This window comes from Mauremys reevesii, linkage group 8, assembly GCF_016161935.1.
Source record: "Mauremys reevesii isolate NIE-2019 linkage group 8, ASM1616193v1, whole genome shotgun sequence".
Classification (NCBI taxonomy): domain Eukaryota; kingdom Metazoa; phylum Chordata; order Testudines; family Geoemydidae; genus Mauremys; species Mauremys reevesii.
Genome location: NC_052630.1, coordinates 64,001,180 through 64,024,752, shown reverse-complemented (window position 1 = coordinate 64,024,752; position 23,573 = coordinate 64,001,180). Strand labels below are relative to the sequence as shown.

General features: G+C 41.2%; 1 protein-coding gene across 5 annotated transcripts in view; it reads right to left on the bottom strand.

The window, feature by feature from the left end:
• Positions 1–23,573, bottom strand: part of CFH (complement factor H) — a 120,868-nt gene that overhangs the window by 80,989 nt on the left and 16,306 nt on the right. For all 5 annotated transcript variants that reach the window (XM_039484115.1, XM_039484114.1, XM_039484117.1 and 2 more), the window contains 5 exons: positions 21,778–21,972; positions 20,283–20,453; positions 14,190–14,369; positions 12,318–12,518; positions 2,373–2,540 (listed from right to left, as the gene is read on the bottom strand). In XM_039484115.1, coding sequence (XP_039340049.1) covers positions 2,373–2,540; positions 12,318–12,518; positions 14,190–14,369; positions 20,283–20,453; positions 21,778–21,972 — 915 coding nt within the window. The remainder of the gene's footprint in view (positions 1–2,372; positions 2,541–12,317; positions 12,519–14,189; positions 14,370–20,282; positions 20,454–21,777; positions 21,973–23,573) is intronic.

The following is a 23,573-nucleotide window of genomic DNA, read 5'->3' as shown; positions in this document are numbered from 1 at the left end:
TCCCGCTCCTTCTTGGTGCGCAACTTGAAAGCCTTGCAAATGGGGCACTTAGCAGATAAGTGCGACACTCCAAGGCACTTCAAACAGGAGTCGTGTGGATCTCCTGTTGGCATAGGCCTGTGGCAGGCCAAGCACAGCTTGAAACCCGGGGAGCCGGGCATGCGCTCCGGTCCCGGGCGCGGGAAAGGGGCTAATCCCCGAACCCGCTAACTAATACAACACTAAATAACTAACAACTAGTAAATAAAGAAAAAACTGATAAAGAAATATAACGAACTATGTACAAAATCACAAAGAGGATAACTATGAGGAAGCTAGGGAAGTGGAGGTCAGCTACGCCGCACTCCACTGCTCCAACGACCGACACGGGCAGTAAGAAGGAACTGAGGGGCAGGTGGGTCGGCTGGGGTATATATTCGGTGCCTTGGTGGCGCCACTACAGGGGGCGCCCAGCCGACCCACTGAGAGTTGCTAGGGTAAAAAGTCTTCCGACAAACGTGCACGCGGCACGCGCACACCTAACTGGAATGGATATGAGCAAGCACTCGAAGAAGCACATCTTTTATTAAATTTGCCCGATTCTCTGAATGATAAAATCCCATTTCTAATTGCTTGTAACTTTGTTAGACTTTAACCATTTGGATTGAAATTTTCCATGTCTGGTGTCTGCCTCAGCATCATTTTTTGTTTTGTTTTGAAAAGTTTAAGCTGAAACGGTTTCGCTGTTTTGGAGACTGATTTTTGATTAAATATTCTGTTTTGTCGATGTTAAGTTATTGTTAGAGCTGTTTTGTTGAGAACCTCTAGCACTTCCATGGTTTGAAGCAGGGACTCAGCATTTGGCTGTGGTGTCCACCTGGTGTCAAAGATTCACCTTTTGCTGTCCTCAGAAAAATGTACCCAAATTTGGCCATGTTATAAACCTATGAAAGTAAAGATTTGGAGCTTGATTATTCTTTGAAGATTCCATCTGTACTGAACATGCTCAAGCCCAAGGTGGCAGGGACTGAGCAGAACTTTCCTTGCAGTTGTGTCTCTTGGTTTCTAGGGGCCACACTCATGCCAGGCACTGAGACTCTGGGATGTCTACATAAGAGTTGGAAACTTGTACATTCTAGCATAAAGAGACATATTTTAGCTTTAGCATCAATCAAACTAGCACATTAAAAATAGGAGTACTGCTGTGGTGATGCAAGTGGCTAGCCACCTCAGTACATACCTATGATCTTTGACAGGATCATATGTGGGGAGGCTGGCTCCTCCCACAGCTCAAGTGGCCACAGCTACATTTTTATTTTTAGTGCTGAGAGGTGGGAATAAGAATGGCTATGGGGTTGAGTGAAGGAAGAACAGGGTTAGGCAGAGGGGTTGGGGACTATTATTATTTTATTACAAAAAGATATGCTCATCTCTACACAGAAGACAAAGAAATGCCTGGTACCTGTCCCAAAGAGTTAACAATCTAACTTTTAGAAATGAAACAACTAGGGTTGCCAATTTTCCACTGGCACAACACCAAACAGCCTTGCCCCGCCCCCTGCCTCACCCCTCCTCCAAGGCCTCTCACACACTCTGCCCCCACATCTCTTGTTCTCCCCACCCTCACTCACTCATTTTCACCGGGCTGGCTCAGGGGGTTGGGGTGCAGGAAGGGGTGTGGGAGGGAGTGCAGGCTCTGGGGTGGTGCCAGGGATGAGGGTTTGGGGGTGCAGGAGTGTGCTCCGGGCTGGGACCAAGGGGTTCAGAGGGCAACTGGGTGGTTAGGACTAGGGTAGGGGTTTGGGGCCCAGGAGGAGTTCAGGGGTGCAAGCTTGGGCAGCGCTTACCTCGAGCAGCAGCATGACCCCCCTCAGGCTCCTACATAGAGGTGCAGCCAGGCAGCTCTGTGCCCTGCCCTGTCTGTAGGCACCACCTCCGCAGCTCCCATTGGCCATGGTTTCCGGCTGGGACGGTATGCAGAGCCCCCTGGATGCCACTATGCATAGGAGCCTGAGGGGGCCATGCTGTCTGCTTCCCGGGAACAGCACCAAGGCTGGCAGGGATCCTGCCAGTCCTGCTGTGCAGCACTGCCAACTGGACAGTTAACAGCCCAGTCAGTGGTGCTGACCGAAGCTGCCATGATCCCCTTTGACCAGGTGTTCTGGTCAAAAACCGGACACCTGGTCACCGTACATACAACAAGCAGGGGTGGGTGAAGAACTCTGAAGGTCAATGCAATATGATCACACAGTTACTCAGGTTAGAAATGTGCATTGTCATGACAAGTCACCTGCTAGGACTGGTATTTTTGTTTTCATTTCAGGCAGAGGATGATAGTAATATGTCTACAATTTTTTTAACAAACTGATCAATAGAACATGAATGTTCCTTACTGGTAGAAGTACATGTTGGAGTAGGTGACCAGCCATTCTTTGTGCATGTAACTTTGGCTTCCAGATTATGAGGAGAACACACATATGAAATTTCATCACCTTCTTTGTAGGTTTTCCAATAGCTAGACAGAAATCTACCATTTTCCAAATAACCAGGAGAACACTTTTCTAAAGGAAAAAAAGGAAAGATTACATTCAGTTAGCAAATGGAAGTAAGACATTTAACAAAGAAAAAACAAAACAAACCACCCTCTTCAAAACTAGCTATTTATTTGAAAAAAATATTTCAAATAAGATCTTGCTGCTTAGTACTGCAGTACTTTATAATGAAAAGACCTTTGTTTTCAAATATGAATCAAAGCACTTGATTTTTCCACCAGCCTGAAATTTGTTATATCAACTGTGCACAGGTGTAAACAATTACACAAGATGCAAGGCAGTAAAGAATTGGGTCACATGGTCCAGATTCTCAATTGGTGCAAAACAGCAAGCTCCATCAACCTCTATGGAACTACACTGATTTACATCAGCCAAAAAATCTTGCCCAATATGTTTCTTAAGTAGTGGTGTCTGCACAGATTCATTTACAGCATTAGCCTCCAGAAGACGTTATCAATCATATTATTCCCTCAAGTTATTTTATGTATAGGTATCACTATGATGCTCATTGAATCTGATTATTAAAACAAAAAGCATCGTTACAGAATCCAAATGATATAGGTACTGAAACACCAACATGTAGGGACATAGATACCATTGCTGTTGATTGGGTTTATGTTCAGGCTCAGGCACTAGCTGAAAAGTTCCATTAATCCAAAATAAAAACCAAAGTCATGTGTAATGGGACTGTTTAAATCATGCCATTGTAATGGCAATCACATCAGCAGCCCGGGATAAACAAGGTGACAGGAGAGGGCCAACAGCCAAAGGAAGCATCTCTTACTTTCCTTCTCCCCATGCTCAGTCACTGGACTAGTGTGATGAAGTGTAAAGGTAACTGTGTTAAGCCCTCCAAACTAAATTCACAAAGTTTGTTTCATGCAGCAGATTGAAATATATTATTCAGACAGGTTTGGGTTTGGGCTCCTGTTAGGGTTGCCAATTTTGGTTGGACATAGTCCTGGAGGATTCATCAGATGACATACTCTTCAACTAAAGATGAATTTCTGGAGACTCATTTATTTCCCTTCCCAGTATTATCTAGCAGCATAACATGGTGCTCTTGGCCAGTGGCATTTTTTCCTTTCCTCTGAACTCTCCGGGAGATCTACCATTTCCCACTCATTAGTTATGATGAAACCCTGAACCTGGTGAACTCAATGGCATTTTGTCACTGATCTAAGTGGAAGCAGGATTTCCCCCCAAGGCCTTAAGGTAAATTACTGTGGATCCCATTACCACTAGCTCAGACTAAGCCAGGAGTTTTGCTACAGAGCAACACAGTTTGCTCCCTCCTGCCAAGGGTTAAAGATGCTGCCTTCACAGCTCACTAAGCCTCTGATAGCCTAGGAGCAAAGAACAAGGTTTGGTACCAAAATTCTGATTCCCTGAATATTTTTTAACATTTTTTTCCATCCACTTCCATGAGCTGTGAATGCCAGGAAAGACTCAGCTGTAATCTCTATATAGATATTTTTACTGTGGCAGTGCAACCTGTGCAAGCCCAAATCTCTTGCTACAAACCTGGAGGTTCTTTGCTATGGACTCTGTAGACCAGGGATTGGTTGATTGGGGCTCCCACTGGCCACAGTTCGCTGCTCCAGGCTAATGGGGACTGTTGGAAGCGGCACCCAGCACATCTCTCAGCCCAGGCCAGTTCCTGCAGCCCCCAGTGGGAGCCCCGATCGGCCAAACCTGTGGACGCGACAGGTAAACAAACCAGCCTGGCCCGCCTGGGTGCTTACCCAGGCGGGCTGCAGGCCAAAGGTTGCCGATCCCTGGTGTAGACTGACCTTTTGAGGGGCCATGAAAACAGCTGGTCAGACAAGAAGACATTTACAGGTGCTTCATGAAAAATTCTGCATAATAGATGGATAAGAGTCATAGATTACCGTTTTCTTCAACTGGCATTCAAAATTTTCCACTTAAAGTAGAAAGAATTTGGCTTTGTAAAATGTTTTGTGCACAAATCTGAGAAAGCCGGGGCATTAGCTAAAGACTTTGTGGACTTTTAGGATTCTCTGCCTCTCCAGCTCTGCTCCCCAACGTCTCATTACCCCAATTAGTTACCCCTCCTGCCAGAACTACCCAGACTATATACATCATTTGTGTGTGTGTTTCAAAAGGTTGATAGAAAATATTTGACCTGGTAGAGTAAGGGTATGCAGGGAGTGGGGGAACAAGATTTCTTCTGTTTCAGATTATAATAGCATATTCAACACTTCCCAATGCCCCTAATGGCCTTTCCCAACCCATCTGGGAGGGTCATGACCCTCTGGTTGAGAAATCCTGGCCTAGTAGTTTGGGCACAGAAGCTGGATCGGAGAGTGGGGAGTAAGGGGGATGCAGCCCCAAACCTCTGCTTTCCTGCGGGGCTGCCAATCCTTAAAATATACATTATAAAAGGGAGATTTTGATCATAACTTGTGCTAATACTAAAAAGAAAAGAACAAAAAAAACTAATGTATGCCCCTGCTGATATTGATTTTGTCCCAATTCCTTAAGCTTTCACAGTTAAAGTTTAATTAATGTTTTTAGACTTTGAATTGTTGGTAATGAGGGTGTGAATTGTCGGTATTAATTGCCATTGCCATTGGGTGATAATGACAGAACTGCAGTATTGTTTTAACCTTGCTTAAACAAGATGTCCAGTTGACAATTTCAAAACAGAGCAGCAAAAAAGTTAGAAAGAGAATATTGTAAGCAAGTTACCCAAACTTGCTAACTATTTCACTGTTAGTACTGCTTCAGAATCATCTTCCATGATGGTGGATCATCTTTCTAAGAAAATGATAATCAAAGCAAAGATATGAGTATGAACTTGTTCCCTCAGGAGATTTCAGAAGAAAAGGCAAGCATTCCTGAAATCAAGGAGAAAACTAACGATGAAAAAGATGACCCACTTTTTCTAACACTTGTCCGTACAGAAGGTAGAATGAATAATAGCGATAAAGGGGGTGATGTTGCTGTTAGTGTTGAACAAAATCTGGCTAAATGGGCTTGTTTGATAATGGAAGAGTTTTGTACTACATGTATTGAGAAAGATTTGCTCTATTTTCAGAATCGCAATGACAAACAGGGAAAGATTAAGAATGAGCTCTCAAAACTGGATACTCTCATAAAAAACCAACCTTCCATACACACTTCCTCATGGATAAACTTTACAAAAACTAGACAAGCCATTTACAATACAAACTTTGCCTCTCCACAAAGGAAAAAGGACACTAAGCTATCTAAACTGCTACATGCCACAAGGAGCCACAACAGTAGTTCCCTTAACCAACCCAACAATATTGTTAATCTTTCCGGCTATACTCTTAGCTCAGCAGAAGAGTCTGTCCTATCTCGGGGCCTCTTCTTTTGTCCCTCCAGACCCACAAACATGATACAGTTCTGCGGTTACCTAGAATCCTACTTTTGACATCTCCGACTCAGAGAATATTTCCAACATACCTCAGAACAGCATACTAACCCACAGAATCCTCCCTACCAGCACTACAACAACAACAAAAAAAGGATTCTGCGTGGACTCCTCTGGAAGGTCAAAACAGACTGGACTTCTACATAGATTGCTTCTGTCAATGTGCAAAAGCTGAAATTGTGGAAAAGCAACATCACTTGCCCCATAACTTCAGCCATTCTGAACACAAAGCCATCTACAGCCTCAGGAACAACTCTGACATCATAATAAAAAAGGCTGACAAAGGAGGTGCTGTCATCATCATAAATAAATTGGAATATGACCAGGAGGCTGCTAGACAGCTCTCTAACACCACATTCTATAGGCCATTATCATCTGATCCCACTGAGGACTACCTAAAGAAACTACACCATCTGCTAAAAAAACTCCCTGACAAAGCACAGGAACAAATCTGTACAGACACATGTCTAGAACTCCGACTAGGGGTATTCTATTTGCTACCCAAGATCCATAAACCTGGAAATCCTGGGTGCCCCATCATCTCAGGCATTGGCACCCTAACATCAGAATTTTCTGGCTATGTGGACTCTCTCCTTAGGCCCTACACTGCCAGTACTCCCAGCTATCTTCGAGACACCACTGACTTCCTGAGGAAACTACAATCCATTGATGATCTTCCAGAAAACACCATCCTGGCCACTATGGATGTAGAAGCCCTCTACACCAATATTTCACACAAAGATGGACTACAAGCTATCAGGAATAATAGCTCCGATAATGTCACAGCTAACCTGGTAGCTGAACTTTGTGACTTTGTCCTCACCCACAACTATTTCACATTTGGGGACAATATATACCTTCAAGTCAGTGGCACTGCTATGAGTACCTGCATGGCCCCACAATATGCCAACATTTTTATAGCTGACTTAGAACAACGCTTCCTTAGCTCTCATCTTCTAACGCCCCTACTCTACTTGCACTACATTGATGACATCTTCATCATCTGGACGCATGGAAAAGAAGCCCTGGAGGAATTCCACCATGATTTCAATAATTTCCATCCCACCATCAACCTCAGCCTAGATCAATCCACACAAGCGGTCCATTTCCTGGACACCACAGTGCTAATAAGCGATGGTCACATAAACACCACCCTTTACCGGAAACCTACTAACCGCTACACTTACCTACATGCCTCCAGCTTCCATCCACGACACATCACATGATCCATTGTCTACAGCCAAGCTCTAAGATACAACCGTATTTGCTCCAATCACTCAGTCAGAGACAAACACATACAAGATGTCTTTGAAGCATTCTTAAAACTACAATACCCACCTGCTGAAGTGAAGAAACAGATTGACAGAGCCAGATGAGTACCCAGAAGTCACCTCCTATAAGATAGGCCCAATAAAGAAAATAACAGAACACCACTAGCTGTCACCTTCAGCCCCCAACTAACACCTCTCCAGCACATCATCAAAGATCTACAACCTATCCTGAAAGATGATCCCTCACTCTCACAGATCTTGGGAGACAGACCTGTACAGACAACCCCCCAACCTGAAGCAAATACTCACCAGCAACCACACATCACTGAACAAAAACACTGACCTAGGAACCCATCCTTGCAACAAAGCCCGATGCCAACTCTGTCCACGTATCTATTCAAGTATCATAGGACCTAATCACATCAGCCATGCCATCAGGGGCTCATTCACTATATGTTCCATTCTATGCATCCGAAGAAGTGGGCTGTAGCCCACAAAAGCTTATGCTCAAATAAATTTGTTAGTCTCTAAGGTACCACAAGTACTCCTGTTCTTTTTGCGGTGTGATAGACCCAGGCCAGTTGGGTACAGCAGAATAGCAGAAGGCAGATATACTGGCCACTGGATTAACAGTTTTCTGTTCCCTGAGTGACCAGAGCAGGGGCTGCTCCAGGCTAATGAGAACACCTCACTGTAATTAACCTGCAAAGAGTCAGGTGAGGCCATTAAGCTAATGTGACCACCTGACTCTAATTAAGGTCCTGCTGATACTATAAAAAAGGGCTCACTCCAGTCAGGCAGAGGAAAGCCAGGGAGCCAGAGGAGAGGAAGTGTGGCTGAAGGGCTGGTTAATGAAGACACCCTCAAACCATCATTAAGGGAGCCCTAAGGTAAGGGTGAAAAAGGGAGAAGCAGGAGAGCTGTGGGGAAGTGGCCCAGGGAAATGTAGCAATACTGGCAGTGAAAGGTTGGCTGCCAACAGCTGCTACCATTAGAGTCCCTGGGCCGGAACCCGGAGCAGAGGGTGGGCCTGGGTTCCCCACAAACCACCACTACAGGAACATCTCCTGGGAGGGGAAGTCAGGCCCCTGTCAGGACAGGAGGCTAAACTGTTCTGAAATAAGCCCCCACAGGGACAACAGAGACTGTGGGAGTTCTCTCACCAACCTCCTTGCTGGCCTATGATGAAAAGGGCTCAGTAGACTGTAACCCTGGCCCTAGAGAGAGAAGGGCTATTTGGAGGGTCACAGTGAGCCACTGAGGCTAGCATAAATCGCCTAGAAGAGCAGGACCCATGGGAGCAAGGTCAGAGCTCTGCCACAGCGGATACAGACTAACACGGTTGTAACTCTGAAATGACAAACTTATAGTTTCTGAGTATCAGAAATGGTATCTTTCACCTCTTCTTTTTGAATGAAAACTACCAAATGGAGAGCATTGTCAGAGCCATTGGTCAAAGCATTCTAAACCCACAGGAGCAGTATTCTGTTTTATGTGAAAACTCTTTTCATTGCCTAATAATCTTAGCACCTTCATAATCGCAGGCTTTTCCAACTGGAAAAAAGGCAGAGGAAAAGACTTGTTCTCATGAAAACAACGTGGAACACTGTAACCCCATAGTTGCATGGCTAGCAAGTTCACAAAGCAAGAATCACATTGACAGGGAGATGTTACAGCTGCGTCTAACACAAACTGCTTACTGGGAAGACATTTCAAGACATACTGTGACAGTTAATATTCTTGATGAATGCGGGTTAGCATTTAGAGCAAGGGAGGAAGTTATTGGCTTTCCTCAGAACCAAAATTATCTAGATATTCTTGAAGCCATCATCTAATTTGACCAGTTTGTAAGAGAGCATATTAAACACTATGGAAACAAAGAGAAAGGTCACCCATCCTACTCGTCAAAAAAAACTGAGTTCATTGAGCTCATAAGGTTTTGGAATTCATTGTAACTGAAGTCAAACAGGCAAAATACTACTCTTTGATAGTAGATTCAGCTCCTGATATCACCAATGAAAATCAGTTATCTGTCATTTTCTGCTACTGCATACATGGTGCCATAAAAGAGGACTTAATTGGGTTTATACCAACTGAAAGCCAGATGGGCAATTCACTCTTCCAGACTATGAACAGTTTATTGATCCAAATGACATCAACAGCTCTTCTCTGAACTTAGCTAGGGCTTGCAGTATTGATTGTTGCATGGAAGACATAAATGTTTCAGTTTTGTTCAGAAAACATCTTTTTTATGGTGTTGCCCAGGCATGGAAGCTTCTATGAAACAATCTTATTAAAAGGAAACAAGAACCTCTCCTTGTCTTAAAAAACTCTGTGACAGGGTCAGGCCAAATGGCTACAGGAGAGTGATCCTGTTGCTATCCAGTAAGTGGGCGGGCAGAGCCCACAGCTAAAGGACCTCCCCGCAGCCTAAGGGGAGGATCCACAGGTCCGGGATACCAAATAACTGCGGGGAACAACTAATGAGATAACAGGAATGGGAGTGAGGTCACAGGGCTAAACAGGAGTGATAGAAGGTAGAAATATTAGCCCCAGATTAAGCAAGTCTCTTTTCCCTAAGAAAGATAATGGGCTCTTCCAGAACAATCAGGAAGTTGCTGGAACCAATTAAGACAGGAAGGCTAATTAGGATACCTGGAGCCAATTAAGAAGCTACTAATTAGAGCAATCGGGAGGTTATGCTGATGAATCCAACAATGAAGTGCACAAACATACTGTAAAGAAAAAAAATTCCTGATGGCAGAAGTGACACTTCTTTGAGGGAAAGGGACATTTCAGGTTGACTGCTTTTATTTTATCCTCCATAAACGAAGTTCAGAACTAAAAAGAAGTTAATGGTACACTAATTATCCACAACGTTCAGTTTTCTTACATTTCTTGATCAAATAAAGTGAAGTGAAGGGGAGATGAAAACATGCACTCACACATTGCTCAATGCTTACTTGAATGATCTAGAACCTCAGCTTTCCGCCAAAATGTATCAATTTTCAGAATTTATAAGATGCTGTGACATGCAGGATAGAAGTTACTGGAATCACCACATTTTTTGTATGATAAATATCTGAGCAAGGTTTTCCTGAATATTTACATTGCGTGGAGACTGCATTTCACTGTACCCATTGTCACCTGTGAAGCAGAGTGATCATTGTTTCTGCCATACTTGACTGAAAACAACTTTTTTTAAGGTAAGCTGAGACAAAGTTTAATGCTCTGGCTATTATGTCAATTGAATAGGATTTATTTCAAACACTGTCATTTCAAGATACAATAACTGAATTTGCAGCAATTAAAATTTGCAAGATGCCAGTTTAAATATGCATCATTTCATTTGGCTCTTAATGTTCCATATTTTTATGTTTATCCAGGCAGTTTATTCCATTCATTGTCTGATTTTCTTTTAATGATTATTCAGTAATATTCATGATTTGTTGGTTGTCATAAGCAAGGTACTTTTTTGCTTTTATTAATACTGAGTTGATGAAAAGGGGGCCTCCACTCATTGATCTGGCCAATAGGAGAGTTGAGTTTTATTCCTGGCTCTGAGACTAACTTGTGTGAATGTTGGCAAGTCATTACACCTTTCCGTGTCTTTCTCTTCCACCTTTTGCCTGTTTTGTTTATTTAGATTGCAAGCTCTTTGAGTGAGGGACTGTTTCTTGCTGTGTCAGTACAAAGTGATGGGGATCCAATCTTGGTTATGCCTCTACTCACTATTGGAACACAGCCAAATATTATTATTATTATTATTAATTTTCAGGAAAAGTAAAATGATTTCTGTAGTATTTGTGTATATGAAATACTACACTCAATTGTTCATTATGATATTAATAGTTGATGTTTTTAATGAAAATCATAATTTTACGATCTTGTGTAAGACTGAGAATTAGGCTATGTTTATACACTAGCTATGTATCAAATATTTGTCTAGTTAGGGGTATAGAGATTATTATTTGTATGATAATTGATGTACCATCAATGTACTCAAAAAAGCCTACGTCTCACTGTAACAATTGACTTGTTAAAGTTTCTTTCATTTGTAGTTTTGTATGATTTAGAAAATTACCAGAATTTGGCTAGTCTTTGTACAAATAAGAGGGAAGGTTTTATAGACAGTTATTAGATTAAGTTATTTGATGGATGGCCTGAGACGCCAAAGTGGAATGATATAGAGGAGTCTTCAGCTGGCTACTTAGGTCAGCTTTAAATCTGCTTTGTATGGCCAGAGTGTTGCAAAGCAGACTTAGCACATGTCAGGATCACCAGCTGTAGGTCTCCATATTCAGAGCATCTGGCAGTGGCACTCCACTCTCTTTGCCACCAAAGAGCAGCCCTGAAAAAGGGATAAGATATGCAGCCTAAAATAGTAATCTCCAGGGCAAGCTGCAAAAGTCTTCTAAGAAACAATATATTCCCACACTGCAGGAGGAGAGAGTGTGTGTGTATGCATGTGCACACATGGGCACTGGCACAAAAGAGAAAAGAATTCCTATAGTTCTGTCACTCTCACAGGCAGTTTTCTGACAATTGAACATCCCAAAGACAAAAGAACCACCTAAGCCTCTCTTCGTGTAGCAAATTTCACAACACAAAATACCCCTCCTCTTAGGTCTCTCTCCACACAGGTTATTATTGATCTTTGCTCACCCTTTCTAAATCCTAAAGATCCCAGTACCTTCCACAAACACTCTCACTCTCAAAGGGATACCAATTCCTATCCTGTTCCCTTGTGAGAGAAACAGAAATGCTGGTTAAGATATCAGCAATAAGGCGAAAGGGGAAAAAAAGAGGGAAAAAAAGAACAAAATACAAACAATCCCTCTGCAAATCCTAAAACTGGTTTATTGAAGGCCTGTTCCAAGTACTGCCTCCTTCTTACGCTTTTGAATCCTTTTAAAAAGACACTCATGTCCTTGGGTGACAGTCTTTGCTGGGGGAGTCAAGGAGCCAGAATGGAGCAGAATTGTAGTAACACCCACCTTCTGTCGCAGTCCTGGTTCTGTCCATTGCTGTATATAATTATTAGTTATAGTAGACTATAATTTAAGAAAATAATACAAACATATGTTTACTTACTAAGGCATTTTGGTGCAGGAGACCAGCCCCCTCTAGTACAACTGATCCGAGTCCACCTCTCCTCTCTTTCAGATACGTAACCATCAAGACATCTGTAGTAAATTGACACGTCTAACTGTGCTGGAAAGGCTCGTTCTTTGTAATTTTCATAATAGTCAGTTAATGCTCCATTTTCTATATTTGGGTAGTCACAGGGTCTCACTTTAAAGAAAAAGTTTAAAATGTATAATATTACAAGGTACATGCAAGAAAAATTGCCCCCTTCTGTGGACACTCATTGGAAGAGGTGGAAGGAAAGAAGAGCTCTGCAAGGTTACAATCACAGTTTACCCGAATTGTTCCTTTGGAGCACGAGATAGAGCTTTCACCTGGTAGGCAGGGTTTCCAGCCCCCAGAACCCACATGTTGTGTGGGATCTCCTCAGGATACAGGGCAATCCCCCAGTTGGCAAGATAGTGTCATGGAGGTGATGGAATTTCCTCCACACAAGACAGGACATGATCCTCATACTAAAGGTTCCCTTTGTGTGCAGATCCAGGGGGAATTAACTCCATGTTTTCCAAGATATCTGGAGTCACATTATCAGAGAATTAATTTATAATACCATTGCTGGGCTCCAAATCCACTTACACCTCTTCCTGTTTTAGACAGCTTTCATTTGTTTCTAATCATCAAAGCCAAATTCTGAAGTCCTCGATAAGTTTTTACTCAGTCCCTACTCAACAAAACTCTCATTGCAGCCACTGGGATTTTACCTGAGGAAAGGCTGAGTAAACATTTGAGAAAGAACTTCTTGATTTTGCACAGGGAAAAGAACTGCCTGAAAGAATCTGTTGTATGCATTGTTGGTGTAGCCATGTCAGTCCCAGGATATTAGAGAGGCAAAGTGGGTATGGCAATAGCTTTTATTGGACCAATTTCTGTTTGTGAGAGAGACAAGCTTTCAATCTTACACCGAGCTCTTCTTCAGGAAGAGACTGTGACCGTTCAGAATAATTGAGGAAACAAAAATGGATAGTACAAATCTAGGGCTGTGGTATATGTGAGTGACTCAGAATCCAATTATGACAATAGGTTTTTTTTTCTTTTATACCATTCATACAGTAATGGTATTGTGCTTGGCATGCTATCATTTGGATAGATAAAACACACAGCTACTAATCTTCCCTGTAGAAGGGTCAAGTCTAGCACATTTTGTCGAATAAATCATTGTGTATATGTTAGTTGTATAGTTATTTACAACTGCATTAACTTATACCATATCATATTTTCACAGGTGCTTTATTCAAGTCCATCAAAGTAAATAAGGAAAGTAAATAAGTGTTATTTACTCCTTCTCATAACACAAGAACTGGGGTCACCAAATGAAATTAAAAGGCAGCAGGCTTAAAATGAAAAAAAGGAAGTATTTCTTCATACAACACACAATCAACCTGTGGAACTGTTTGCCAGAGGATGTAGTGAAGGCGAAGGTTGTAACAGGGTTCAAAAAGAAAGTAGAAAAGTTCATGGAGGATAAGTCCATCAATGGCTATTAGGTAGGATGGGCAGGGATGGTGTCCCTAGCCTCTGTTTGCCAGAAGCTGTAAATAGGTGGCAGGGCATGGATCACTTGATGATTACCTGTTCTGATCATTCCCTCTGGAGCATCTGGCATTGGCCACTGTCAGAAGACAAGATACTGGGCTAGATGGACCTTTGGTTTGACCCACTATGGCCATTCTTACGTTCTTAAACTTTGTAAAAGGAAAAACCCTGCAAGTATACCTTTTTCATTTCTGTTTACATTCTCAACTGCAGAAATTGTATAATCATTGTATAACTATTTGGGCTTTGATATTTTAAAAACATGTTAAAATAAAAGTAACTTACAGATACATCTTGGAATAGGTAACCAGCCATTCTTTGTGCATTCTGCTGTCTTCTCCCTATTGTGCGTTTGAAAGTGAAATCCTTGATTACAGTGTACTCTGATTACTTCCAATTCTTTGAACACTTCTTTTTCGGGGCGGTAGTTTCCATTAGTCACTATTGGAGGATCACATCTAATTTCTAAACAAAAACAGATAAACAAGTTTAGCAACTGTAATAAAATGGACTTTAGGCTGTAAGTCACCCCCTTCAATTAAAATTATTTGTATCTTTTTTTTCCCCCTAGCTTTACTAGCACTGTCATATTTGAACATCATCTGCATAAAATTGGCATGGTGAGATTCCTATGGATTTGATGAAGTCTACAGTTTTTTACCCATCTTTAGAGATCAGAGTATTTGCTTGGGGTAGTTATTTTATTTTGGGGGTGAGAAGGGGTCAGTTGTTATAAGTGTCATTCTGACTATTGTGGAAAAACTTTACCAAAAAATTAAGCCTTGCAGTGAGACCTAAAGGTGATCCCATTGGATTTGTCTAATCTCTTCTGGCAACTCATTCCACACTACCCTTCTGTCATGTTTGGTTGGATGGAATAAGTTGTCTCAGATATTCCAAGGTGTTAACATAGACCAAAGGTCCATCTAGCCCAGCATCTGTCTACCGACAGTAGCCAATGGTGACCCATCCTGGCTAATAGCCATTTATGGACTTAGCCACCATGAATTTATCAGTCCCCCTTTTACATCGTGAAGAAGAACTTCCTTTATTTGTTTTAAACCTGCTGCCCTATTATTTTCATTTTGTGACTAGTTCTTGTATTATGGGAATAAAAAAAAAAAACTTTTTTCCACTTCCTCATCATCAATCATTTTTTTATTTATATATCCCTCCCCATCCCCCCCCTTCTCTCTTTTCCAAAAAACTGTCCTAGCCTCCTTTCTCTTCTTCTCCTCTCATCTCCTCTCTCTAACCCCCCCTAATTTTTTTTGCTCTTTTTTCTGAACCTTTTCTAGTTTAGAATATCTTTTTGAGGTGAGAGACCACATCTGTACACAGTATTCGAGATGTGTGGATTACATGGATTTATATTATAATAATAATATATTCTCATTCTTATTCTTTTTAATGATTCCTAATGATTCCTAACTGTTTCAAAGAACTCTAATAGATTAGTAAGACACGATTTCCTTTACAGAAACCCATGTGACTATTGCTCAAGAGTTTTTTTTTTTTTGTGTCTGTCAATTTTTTTATTTACTTTTACTATTGTTAATTTGCAGGTTACAAACCTTGGTTAATAGTTCCGCACTTTCACATTTGTTCTTTCAACCTCCTCCAGTGACACTTCAATCTGTGACAGTTCCTTCAGATTTGTCACCTAAAAAAAGCTCAGGTTTGGGAAAATCTCCTAACATCCTCAGCAGTGAAGAAGAAAGAAAAAAGAAATTAGTTTGCCGTTCTTCAAACTCCTCTTTGGCTTTTTTTATTACACTCTTGCACTTAAGTTGGCAGTGTTTGTGCTTTTTCTATTTGCCTCACTGGATTTTGACTTCCTTTTTTTTAGTCTTTTTTTTTTCTCTCTCACTGCTTCTTTTGGTTGTTTGTTAACGGTGCTCTTTTCTTTTTTTTTTTTGTTTTTTAATTTTTTTTGTATTGGGATTGAAGTTGGGCCTCTATTATGGTGTCTTTAACTTGCAACCCACACCATTTCACTTTAGGGATTTCACTTTTTTCTTTAACTTTTTAACTAACATTTTCATTTTGTATTTTTTTTTTTTTTGAAATTTTTGAGTTTAGGTTGGTTAGTTCCTTGGTTCCACTCAGTTCTGTTTCACATATTGAATGTCATTGTATTATTATTATATTATATAGTTACCTCTCCTCACCTCTTGGACTCCGCTCTCAGCTCCATTAAATCAATTTAATCTCTGCATTTCGTCCTGAAGTGAAAATTTTCAGTCAATATGGGGGGATAATTGATCCCCCCATTATTGGGTTCTTTTTTTTTTGATCTCTCTCTAATTTTTCCCATTTCATTTCATCACTACTATTACTGTCCTGGGTCGGTGGTCGATAATAGATCCTACTTTTTTATTTTTTTTTGATTTCATGATCCATCCAGATAGAGACTATGGAACCTGTGGGGATTTTTTTTTTTTTTTTTTGAATTTACATCTTTTCTTTTAAGTTATACTACTCCCTCCCCCTGCCCCTGCTCTGTCCCTCCCGTCCTTTTTACTTTGTTTGATTGTGTATGATTTTGATTGTCTCAGTTCATCAGGTTTTCTGTGATCTGTGATATATATTATATATCTATCCTCCTTTATCACAAGGCACTCTTCTTCTTATTATTTATTATTATTTTTTTTGTGTACAAGCACTTTAAAAAAAAAACTTGTCCCTGTCCTGTAGCCTGCCTTTTCTTTTTTTTTTTTTTTTTTTTTTTTTTTTTATTCTCTTCATCCCCTTATATACATCTCTTCTCTTCCTCTGCTCCTGACTCCTCTGACTATTCTCTATCTCATCTCTCTCTCTCTCTAAGAGAAGTCCAATCCCCACCACTCTCCGCTCGCAGCAGTTTGAGACTCTGAAGCTCTGCCTGCCTACCTGGCCCTGCGCGTGGAACTGAGAGCATTTGAAAAAAAAATGCCACCATAGGTCCTGATTTCTTCTCTCTCTTCCTAGCCTAAAAAAATTGGCTCTCTCTCTCCCTCCTCTCCTTCCCCCACTATTACCCACCCACCCACCCCCACACCGGCTCCTCCCCCCACCACACACATAAGTTCATCTAGATGCCTCGAGAGATCCCTGCAACCCACACCAGGCAGGCAAGTCCATACGGACGCTCTCCGGGTCATCATAGACCCAGCTATCTACATTTCTAATAATTCTCCATTACTCTAACATCCTGCCTTTTCTAGGAAACTGGAGTTCCTCCCCGGAGGCCAACCTCAGTGGGAGGCAACCAACCATCTGGGAGGAGGGGAGGTGAGGGGAGGTTTCTCTCTGCTCCCCTCTGACTGCTCACTTCCTGGGCCTTTCTCCTCCTTTCCACCTCTCAGCAGCAGCACTGGCGGAGAGCGGACAGACACCAGTGTCTGTCAGTCAGCCTCATCACTCATCCTCTCTCCTCTCTCCTCTCTCCAGTCCCCCGCCACCTGGCCTCATTACACTCTCCTCATGGTCTCTGGTCAGGGTCAGACACTTGCACCGACTGCACACACACCACCGCCCAGGCAGGGCAGGGCACAATATACAGTCAACAGCCAGTGCATGCATGCTGGCTGCTTGCCTGCCTGGCGCTGGGCTTAGTGCTGTTGTTAGTGAAGAGTGGTTTTGAAAGGGTGGTTTTTAGTGGTTTTTTGGGGTTTATAGGTAGGGGTTAGGGGGGAGGGGGGGGGGGGGCTGGGCCTTCCTCTCCCTCCTCCCCCCTCCCCCTCCAAACTCCCCCTGCCCCCCTCCCCTGTGTGCCAGCCCTGTGCGCTGCGGCGCGGCCTGCTGGCCTGCTGGCCCCCCCTGCTGGAATGCCCCGCCCACTGATTAAGGCTGCTTAGCTTACAGCTGCCCTCAACTGCCAACCAGCACACAAAAACCAAACAAACAAACAAACAAAACAAAACAACACACACACAAACACACAAACAGCACAACAAACAAACACACACAAACACAAACACACACACACACACACACAGACCACAGATGCCACATTAGCTCCTCCTTGCTGAACTCCCTAGAAGGACTCTCCTGCCTCCCTGCAGCTGGTTGAGCTCCTCCTTGCTCCTCCCTGTCTTTAGCTCCCTGCCCTGGCCCCAGCCCCTGCCCCTCCCACCCCCTTAAGGCCCAGCCACCACCAGAGGCTGGAGCAGCCAAACTCTGCCTCTAACTGCCAGCCCAGCCACAGCACGGTCCCAAAAACAACAAAACAAACTGACTAACGTAACAGCATCATGGTACAAACCACTGAACCATGTTTGTGTTGAGTACAGTGCCCTGGGTCTGCTTAGTCCCATGGCAAACACACCATTAAAATCATGTTAACCATTAAAATCATGTTAACCTTTAGAAGACATAGGAAAAATAGTTAAAGTATTTGAAATGTAAAGTTAGAAGTAAGGCTTTATTTTAACAATATCCCTTATTCCCTTTAGCTATAGGGAGATTTTAGAAGGAAACTCCTCTCTTGACTGTCTTTTAGACAGTATTAACGATAACTGGTCTTTATGGGGAAAAAGATAAATTAGTTGAGATGGGCTTGAGCTTACTGCTGTTGTTGTTAAAGTCTGATCCTGCTTCCTTTAAGATGAAACAAGACAAACACACGCAAAAAAGGAGAGAAAGGAATAGCAAAAATACGCAATGCAGCTACTGGTCTCTAGTGCTGACTCTTACTTGCTTCTTCACTGCTGGAGAAACACAAGCACAGCAAACCCCCTTATCAGGCACTTAGAGACCTGGCAAACGTGAACCAACATTGAGCTATTTAGGACATTGCTTTCAGCTGCCTTTCTGACACAAGCTCACAGTAGTGTTGCAAAATGTACAGTACTGTACAGGTAGTCCAGACTTTTACTAAACAGAAAGCAAAAAGAGAGATAGAAAAGAGAATAAGGTGGGGGTGGAAGATGACATGAGGGAGGGAAGGAAAGCAGGAACCAAAGTTGTACATCCCAGGTGGTATTCAGGATTTGGCTGGAGATGGTGAAGGTGGCGATGTCTTCTGTGTTCCTCTCTCTTTCCCAGTCTCATCAGGACATCTTTCAGGATCAAGATGAAGGCCCAGTGGTGTCATAGTATCCCAGTGGTGAGGGTTGCAACCCTGATGGTGAAATATCATTCCTTCTAGTCCACCCACCTCCCATCCTGCCTGCTAACTCTTGCTGGATATTTATTTTTAAGGCCCCTGCAAAAGGGAGTTTCTTCAGCTACCTGATGTTCTGCACTGTCTGGCCCATTTGCATGTGCCCTTATTCACAACATGCACACAGTCTGTTTCTTTTCCCCATGTGTACCTTTAATCTTTAGAGTCCAAGCACTGCAGAACATAGCACAGGCATGTGTCAGAAAGCTCCTTCCAATTATATATCTTTCCCCTTACTGAGCTAATTACCTAATTATCTCAACCGTTGCCCCCAGTGTCAATAATCCCCACCAAGCCTATAATCTTCTCATTGATTAATTATTAACAAATCCAGAGATCCTCACATCATCCTCTTAAATGATCCCACTGACTAAACCAAACAAGGTGTTTACATGCTGCAATGAAAAATGTGTCCAGCTTTCATTGGCTGGTAGGACATTAGAGTCTATAACAGTAGCCACTGAAATCAGGAGATGTTGACGCCTGTAATGTGACAGTATATTCATTTTTTAACCCAAGAGCAATCAGGAATCTCATGTGGTTTCAGTGGCGCTTTTTGCATTTTTCTTTCTGTATGGAATGTTTCTGTAGCACTGTGCTGTTGGGGAGGGGACCCTTTTTGAACAGTTCTTCTTAGACTGGAGCTGGTTAGGTCAGATGTACATGTCCACTCTGTTTGCAGCAGGCTACACTGATTGGCAGGCAGGCACATCATTGTTTTACAATGGAGTAAGAATGCTCAACATATTGAGGGCAAGATACCACGCTCTAAAAATAAACTAAGCAGAATAAGCTCTTTCAGTTCTCACTGTAAGGCATTTTTTCAAGACCTCAAATAATTTTTGTGTCTCCTTTCTGCTTCCTCTCCACATTTTAGAAAGGATGTTGAAAAATTGGACACCAGAACTGGATGCAGTAATCTCAGTAGTAGTCTCACCAATGCCTTTTGCAGAGGTAAAAAACACCTCCCTACTTCTACTCACTGCTCCTCTATTTATACATTACACAAGGATTGAATTAGCCCTTTTTATGATAGCATCACAGTTCAGTTGTTTTTCCACTATGACTCCTAAATCCTTTTCAGAGTTACTGCTTTCCAGGATACAGCATATATAATAATTATGTATTTGTATTACTATAGTACCTTGGAACATTAGTTGTGGACCAGGACCATAGCTGGCTAGCTAGATAAAAGTAACAGAACACACAGTATAAAATGGGCAAAAGCAGACCTTTACAAGATGGTTTTGGACGCCATCCATATTCTGTACACTCTGCATCAGATCTTTCCCCGAATGTATATCCAGCATTACAAGTAAACTGCAATCGTTCATTCTCCCTGTAAGCTTTCATTGGAGTCATTAAATTTCCATTATTAATTCTTGGTGGTTCGCAGGTTATCACTAAGGACAAAAGAAACAAAATTTAAAAAAAAAGTTGTGATGCCTAACTAAGAAAACACCCCCTAGAAAATAAATACAAAATTTCATTTTGACATGGCTGTTTTAAGATTATGTTAATTAGGAAATAGTAAATCTGTGTTTCATCATATAATTTAAGTCTCTGTATAAAATATAAAAGCCCATCTAGAACCTGGGATAGATTTCATGAATCTTTCTTTGGATTTTGAATATATAATTGCAATTTGGGGTAAATATACAGAAGACAAAGTCAGCTCAATGGCATAAAGGCAGCAGCACTCTAGCAGCAGCTTTAAACAACTTACATATTTAATATCAGTCTTCCACATTTGAATTATAAGAAGTAGGGGGATGCCAGAGCTGCAAAAGTTGGCCCAATGCGTGAATAAGTGATTAATGTGCTTGTCACTGTCATACATTTCCTAAATAAACACTTCATAATCAGTTAATATATAAACAATTTCCTGACTCTGAAAACTCATTGGGTTCAATATTAAATGGAAATATTATGTTAAGAAATCTTTTCAGAAGCAAGTATGCCTGATGCAAGTACATTGGTAAATCAATCTCATACTATGATCTCTATTTACAAAACAAATTAAGAATCAAATAAGTGATATCTGGCCATGCCAATTTGAATAAAGCACAATCCACCATGATTGTTTCATTTTTAAATACTTTAAGAATACCAATAAAGTGGAAGCATACTTGGTTTTTATATTAAATATCAAATGTCATATAGACTCAAACTCTGTTTGCAGGTGAGTCTGTTAATTTTTAAGAATAGATAATAATATGTGCATGTGACAAGTTAGCAGTTAAAAAGATATTACATATGGAGTTATCCTGTATATGTCACACTCAGCACAGGGGAAAGATTAATGCACTTCATTAGTAAAACCATATCATTAACAAAAAACAGAATAGATAGTATTAGAATATGCAAAAAATTAATGAATATTCTCAGCTGTAGGTACTTTCTTGTTCCATTTATTCACTCATGTATAATGTTTTATGTATCATCAGTGTTAACTTTTCAGTGAAGATTGGGGGACGTCTAGAAGACTTTATGACTAAATTTTCTAGATTTTACTTCCTTTACACATATCACGCAATGAAGATGAATACATCAGTTAAGTACTGTAATTATTGTCACTGGAAATATTTTGCTCATTCCATAATTCTCCTATAGAATAATCAATTGTTAGGAATCTGTAAGTGCCATGATAACAGCTTCAACAGTACCTTTGAAATCACTTTGGCTAAAGAGAAATTTCACTAAACTAAAAGATAATTTTCTTCTCACCTATGCATGTAGGTACATCAGCATTCCAATTTCCATCAGCTGTGCAATGTATTTCTTTAGATCCAGAAAGTGTATAGTCTTTATTACATTCAAACTGTACAACTTGGCCAAAGGAAAATTCTTGATTTGCCTCATATACACCAGCTGCAAGGATTTTTCCATTTTCTGGTGCATTTACTGGTAAACACTTGCTCACTGTAAAAATAAAGCTATAATTTAAGGCCTACTCTGTAACTATATTGTAAAACAAAATTAGCATTAAAAATAAGCTAAAGAGTGTTGCAAAAAAGAAATCATTCTGGGATGTATTAGCAAGAGTATTATAAGCAAGACACAAGAAGTAATTCTTCCTCTCTACTCCACGATGATTCGGCCTCAACTAGAGTATTGTGTCCAGTTATGGGTGATGTGGACAAACTGGAGAAAGTCCAGAGAAGAGAAACAAAAAATATTAGGGGTCTAGAAAACATGACCTAGGAGGGAAGATTGGGAAAAAAATGGGTTGGTGTAGTCTGGAGAAGAGAAGACTGAGAGGGGACATGCTAACAGTTTTCAAGTACATAAAGGGTTGTTACAAGGAGGAGGGAGGTAAATTGTTCTCTTTAACCTCTGAGGATAGGACACGAAGCAATGGACTTAAATTACAGCAAGGGCAATTTAGGTTGGACATTGGGAAAATCTTCCTAACTGTCAGGGTAGTTAAGCATTGGAATAAATTGCCTAGGGAGGTTGTGGAATCTCCGTCATTGGAGATTTTTAAGAGCAGGCTGAACAAACACCTGTCAGGGATCGTCTAGATAATACTTAGTCCTGCCATGAGTGCATGGGACTGGACTAAATGACCTCTTGAGGTCCCTTCCAGTCCTACAATTTTATGATAAACATTAAAATACAGAACAATTGAAAAAAATACTATAAGTAAACTACATAGTAAACACAAAATTAAGCTTTATCACATACTCAGATACCACAGTGACTAGTATGATATAAAGTCAGACTGAGAGACACCAGAGAAAGTTGGTACATGGAGTCTCCTCACTCTGCTGTGCATTCGTCCTAGTTGCAGACAGAGTGCTCACCTAGAATTGCCTTGAGTGATAGATGGGGGTCCAACTAACATATCCAGTGGCACTCACAGCTCAAGCCCTGCTAAAAGTCAACATTAGTTGCTCTTGCTTATGCCAAGACTACATCTGCTCACAGACTAATCAGCTGGAAAACTGTAGAGAACTGCAGACTGACCAAAACATATCCATCAGTTCACAGTTATTGGCTCAAAATCCTTGATAAAGATATTGGACTAAATTCATCACTGGTATAAGTGAGTACAATTTATCTCAGCAGAAAGTTTGGCCCATATCTCTAATTTCCCATAACTGCACTAACCCAAGAAAAAGAATAAATATATGTGATCAAATATTCCTTATTACAAAGGTAGCCGTTAGATGGGGCCAAACCCTAACCCTAACCCTAACCCTTGGATGTCCGCAAAGACATTAATGGGAGTGTATGTGCATATCTGAGACCAGAATTTTGCCTCCATCTCTTTCTTCTCCCAACTTTCTCCAGTATATCAGTCATACGCACATTCTTTGATTTTGCATCCTATTTCAGGGTTCCTCAAACAAATCTATAAAGATTTATAAATGTATAATCATGCACGATTAAGCGCACACATTCACAGGTAGTCATGCTTTTCCTTTAGTGAGAAACCCTAAAAAATTTGGGACTAAAGAAATATAAATAACAACAATTCTTACTGGCCAAAGTCACATTCACATCATAACACAAATACT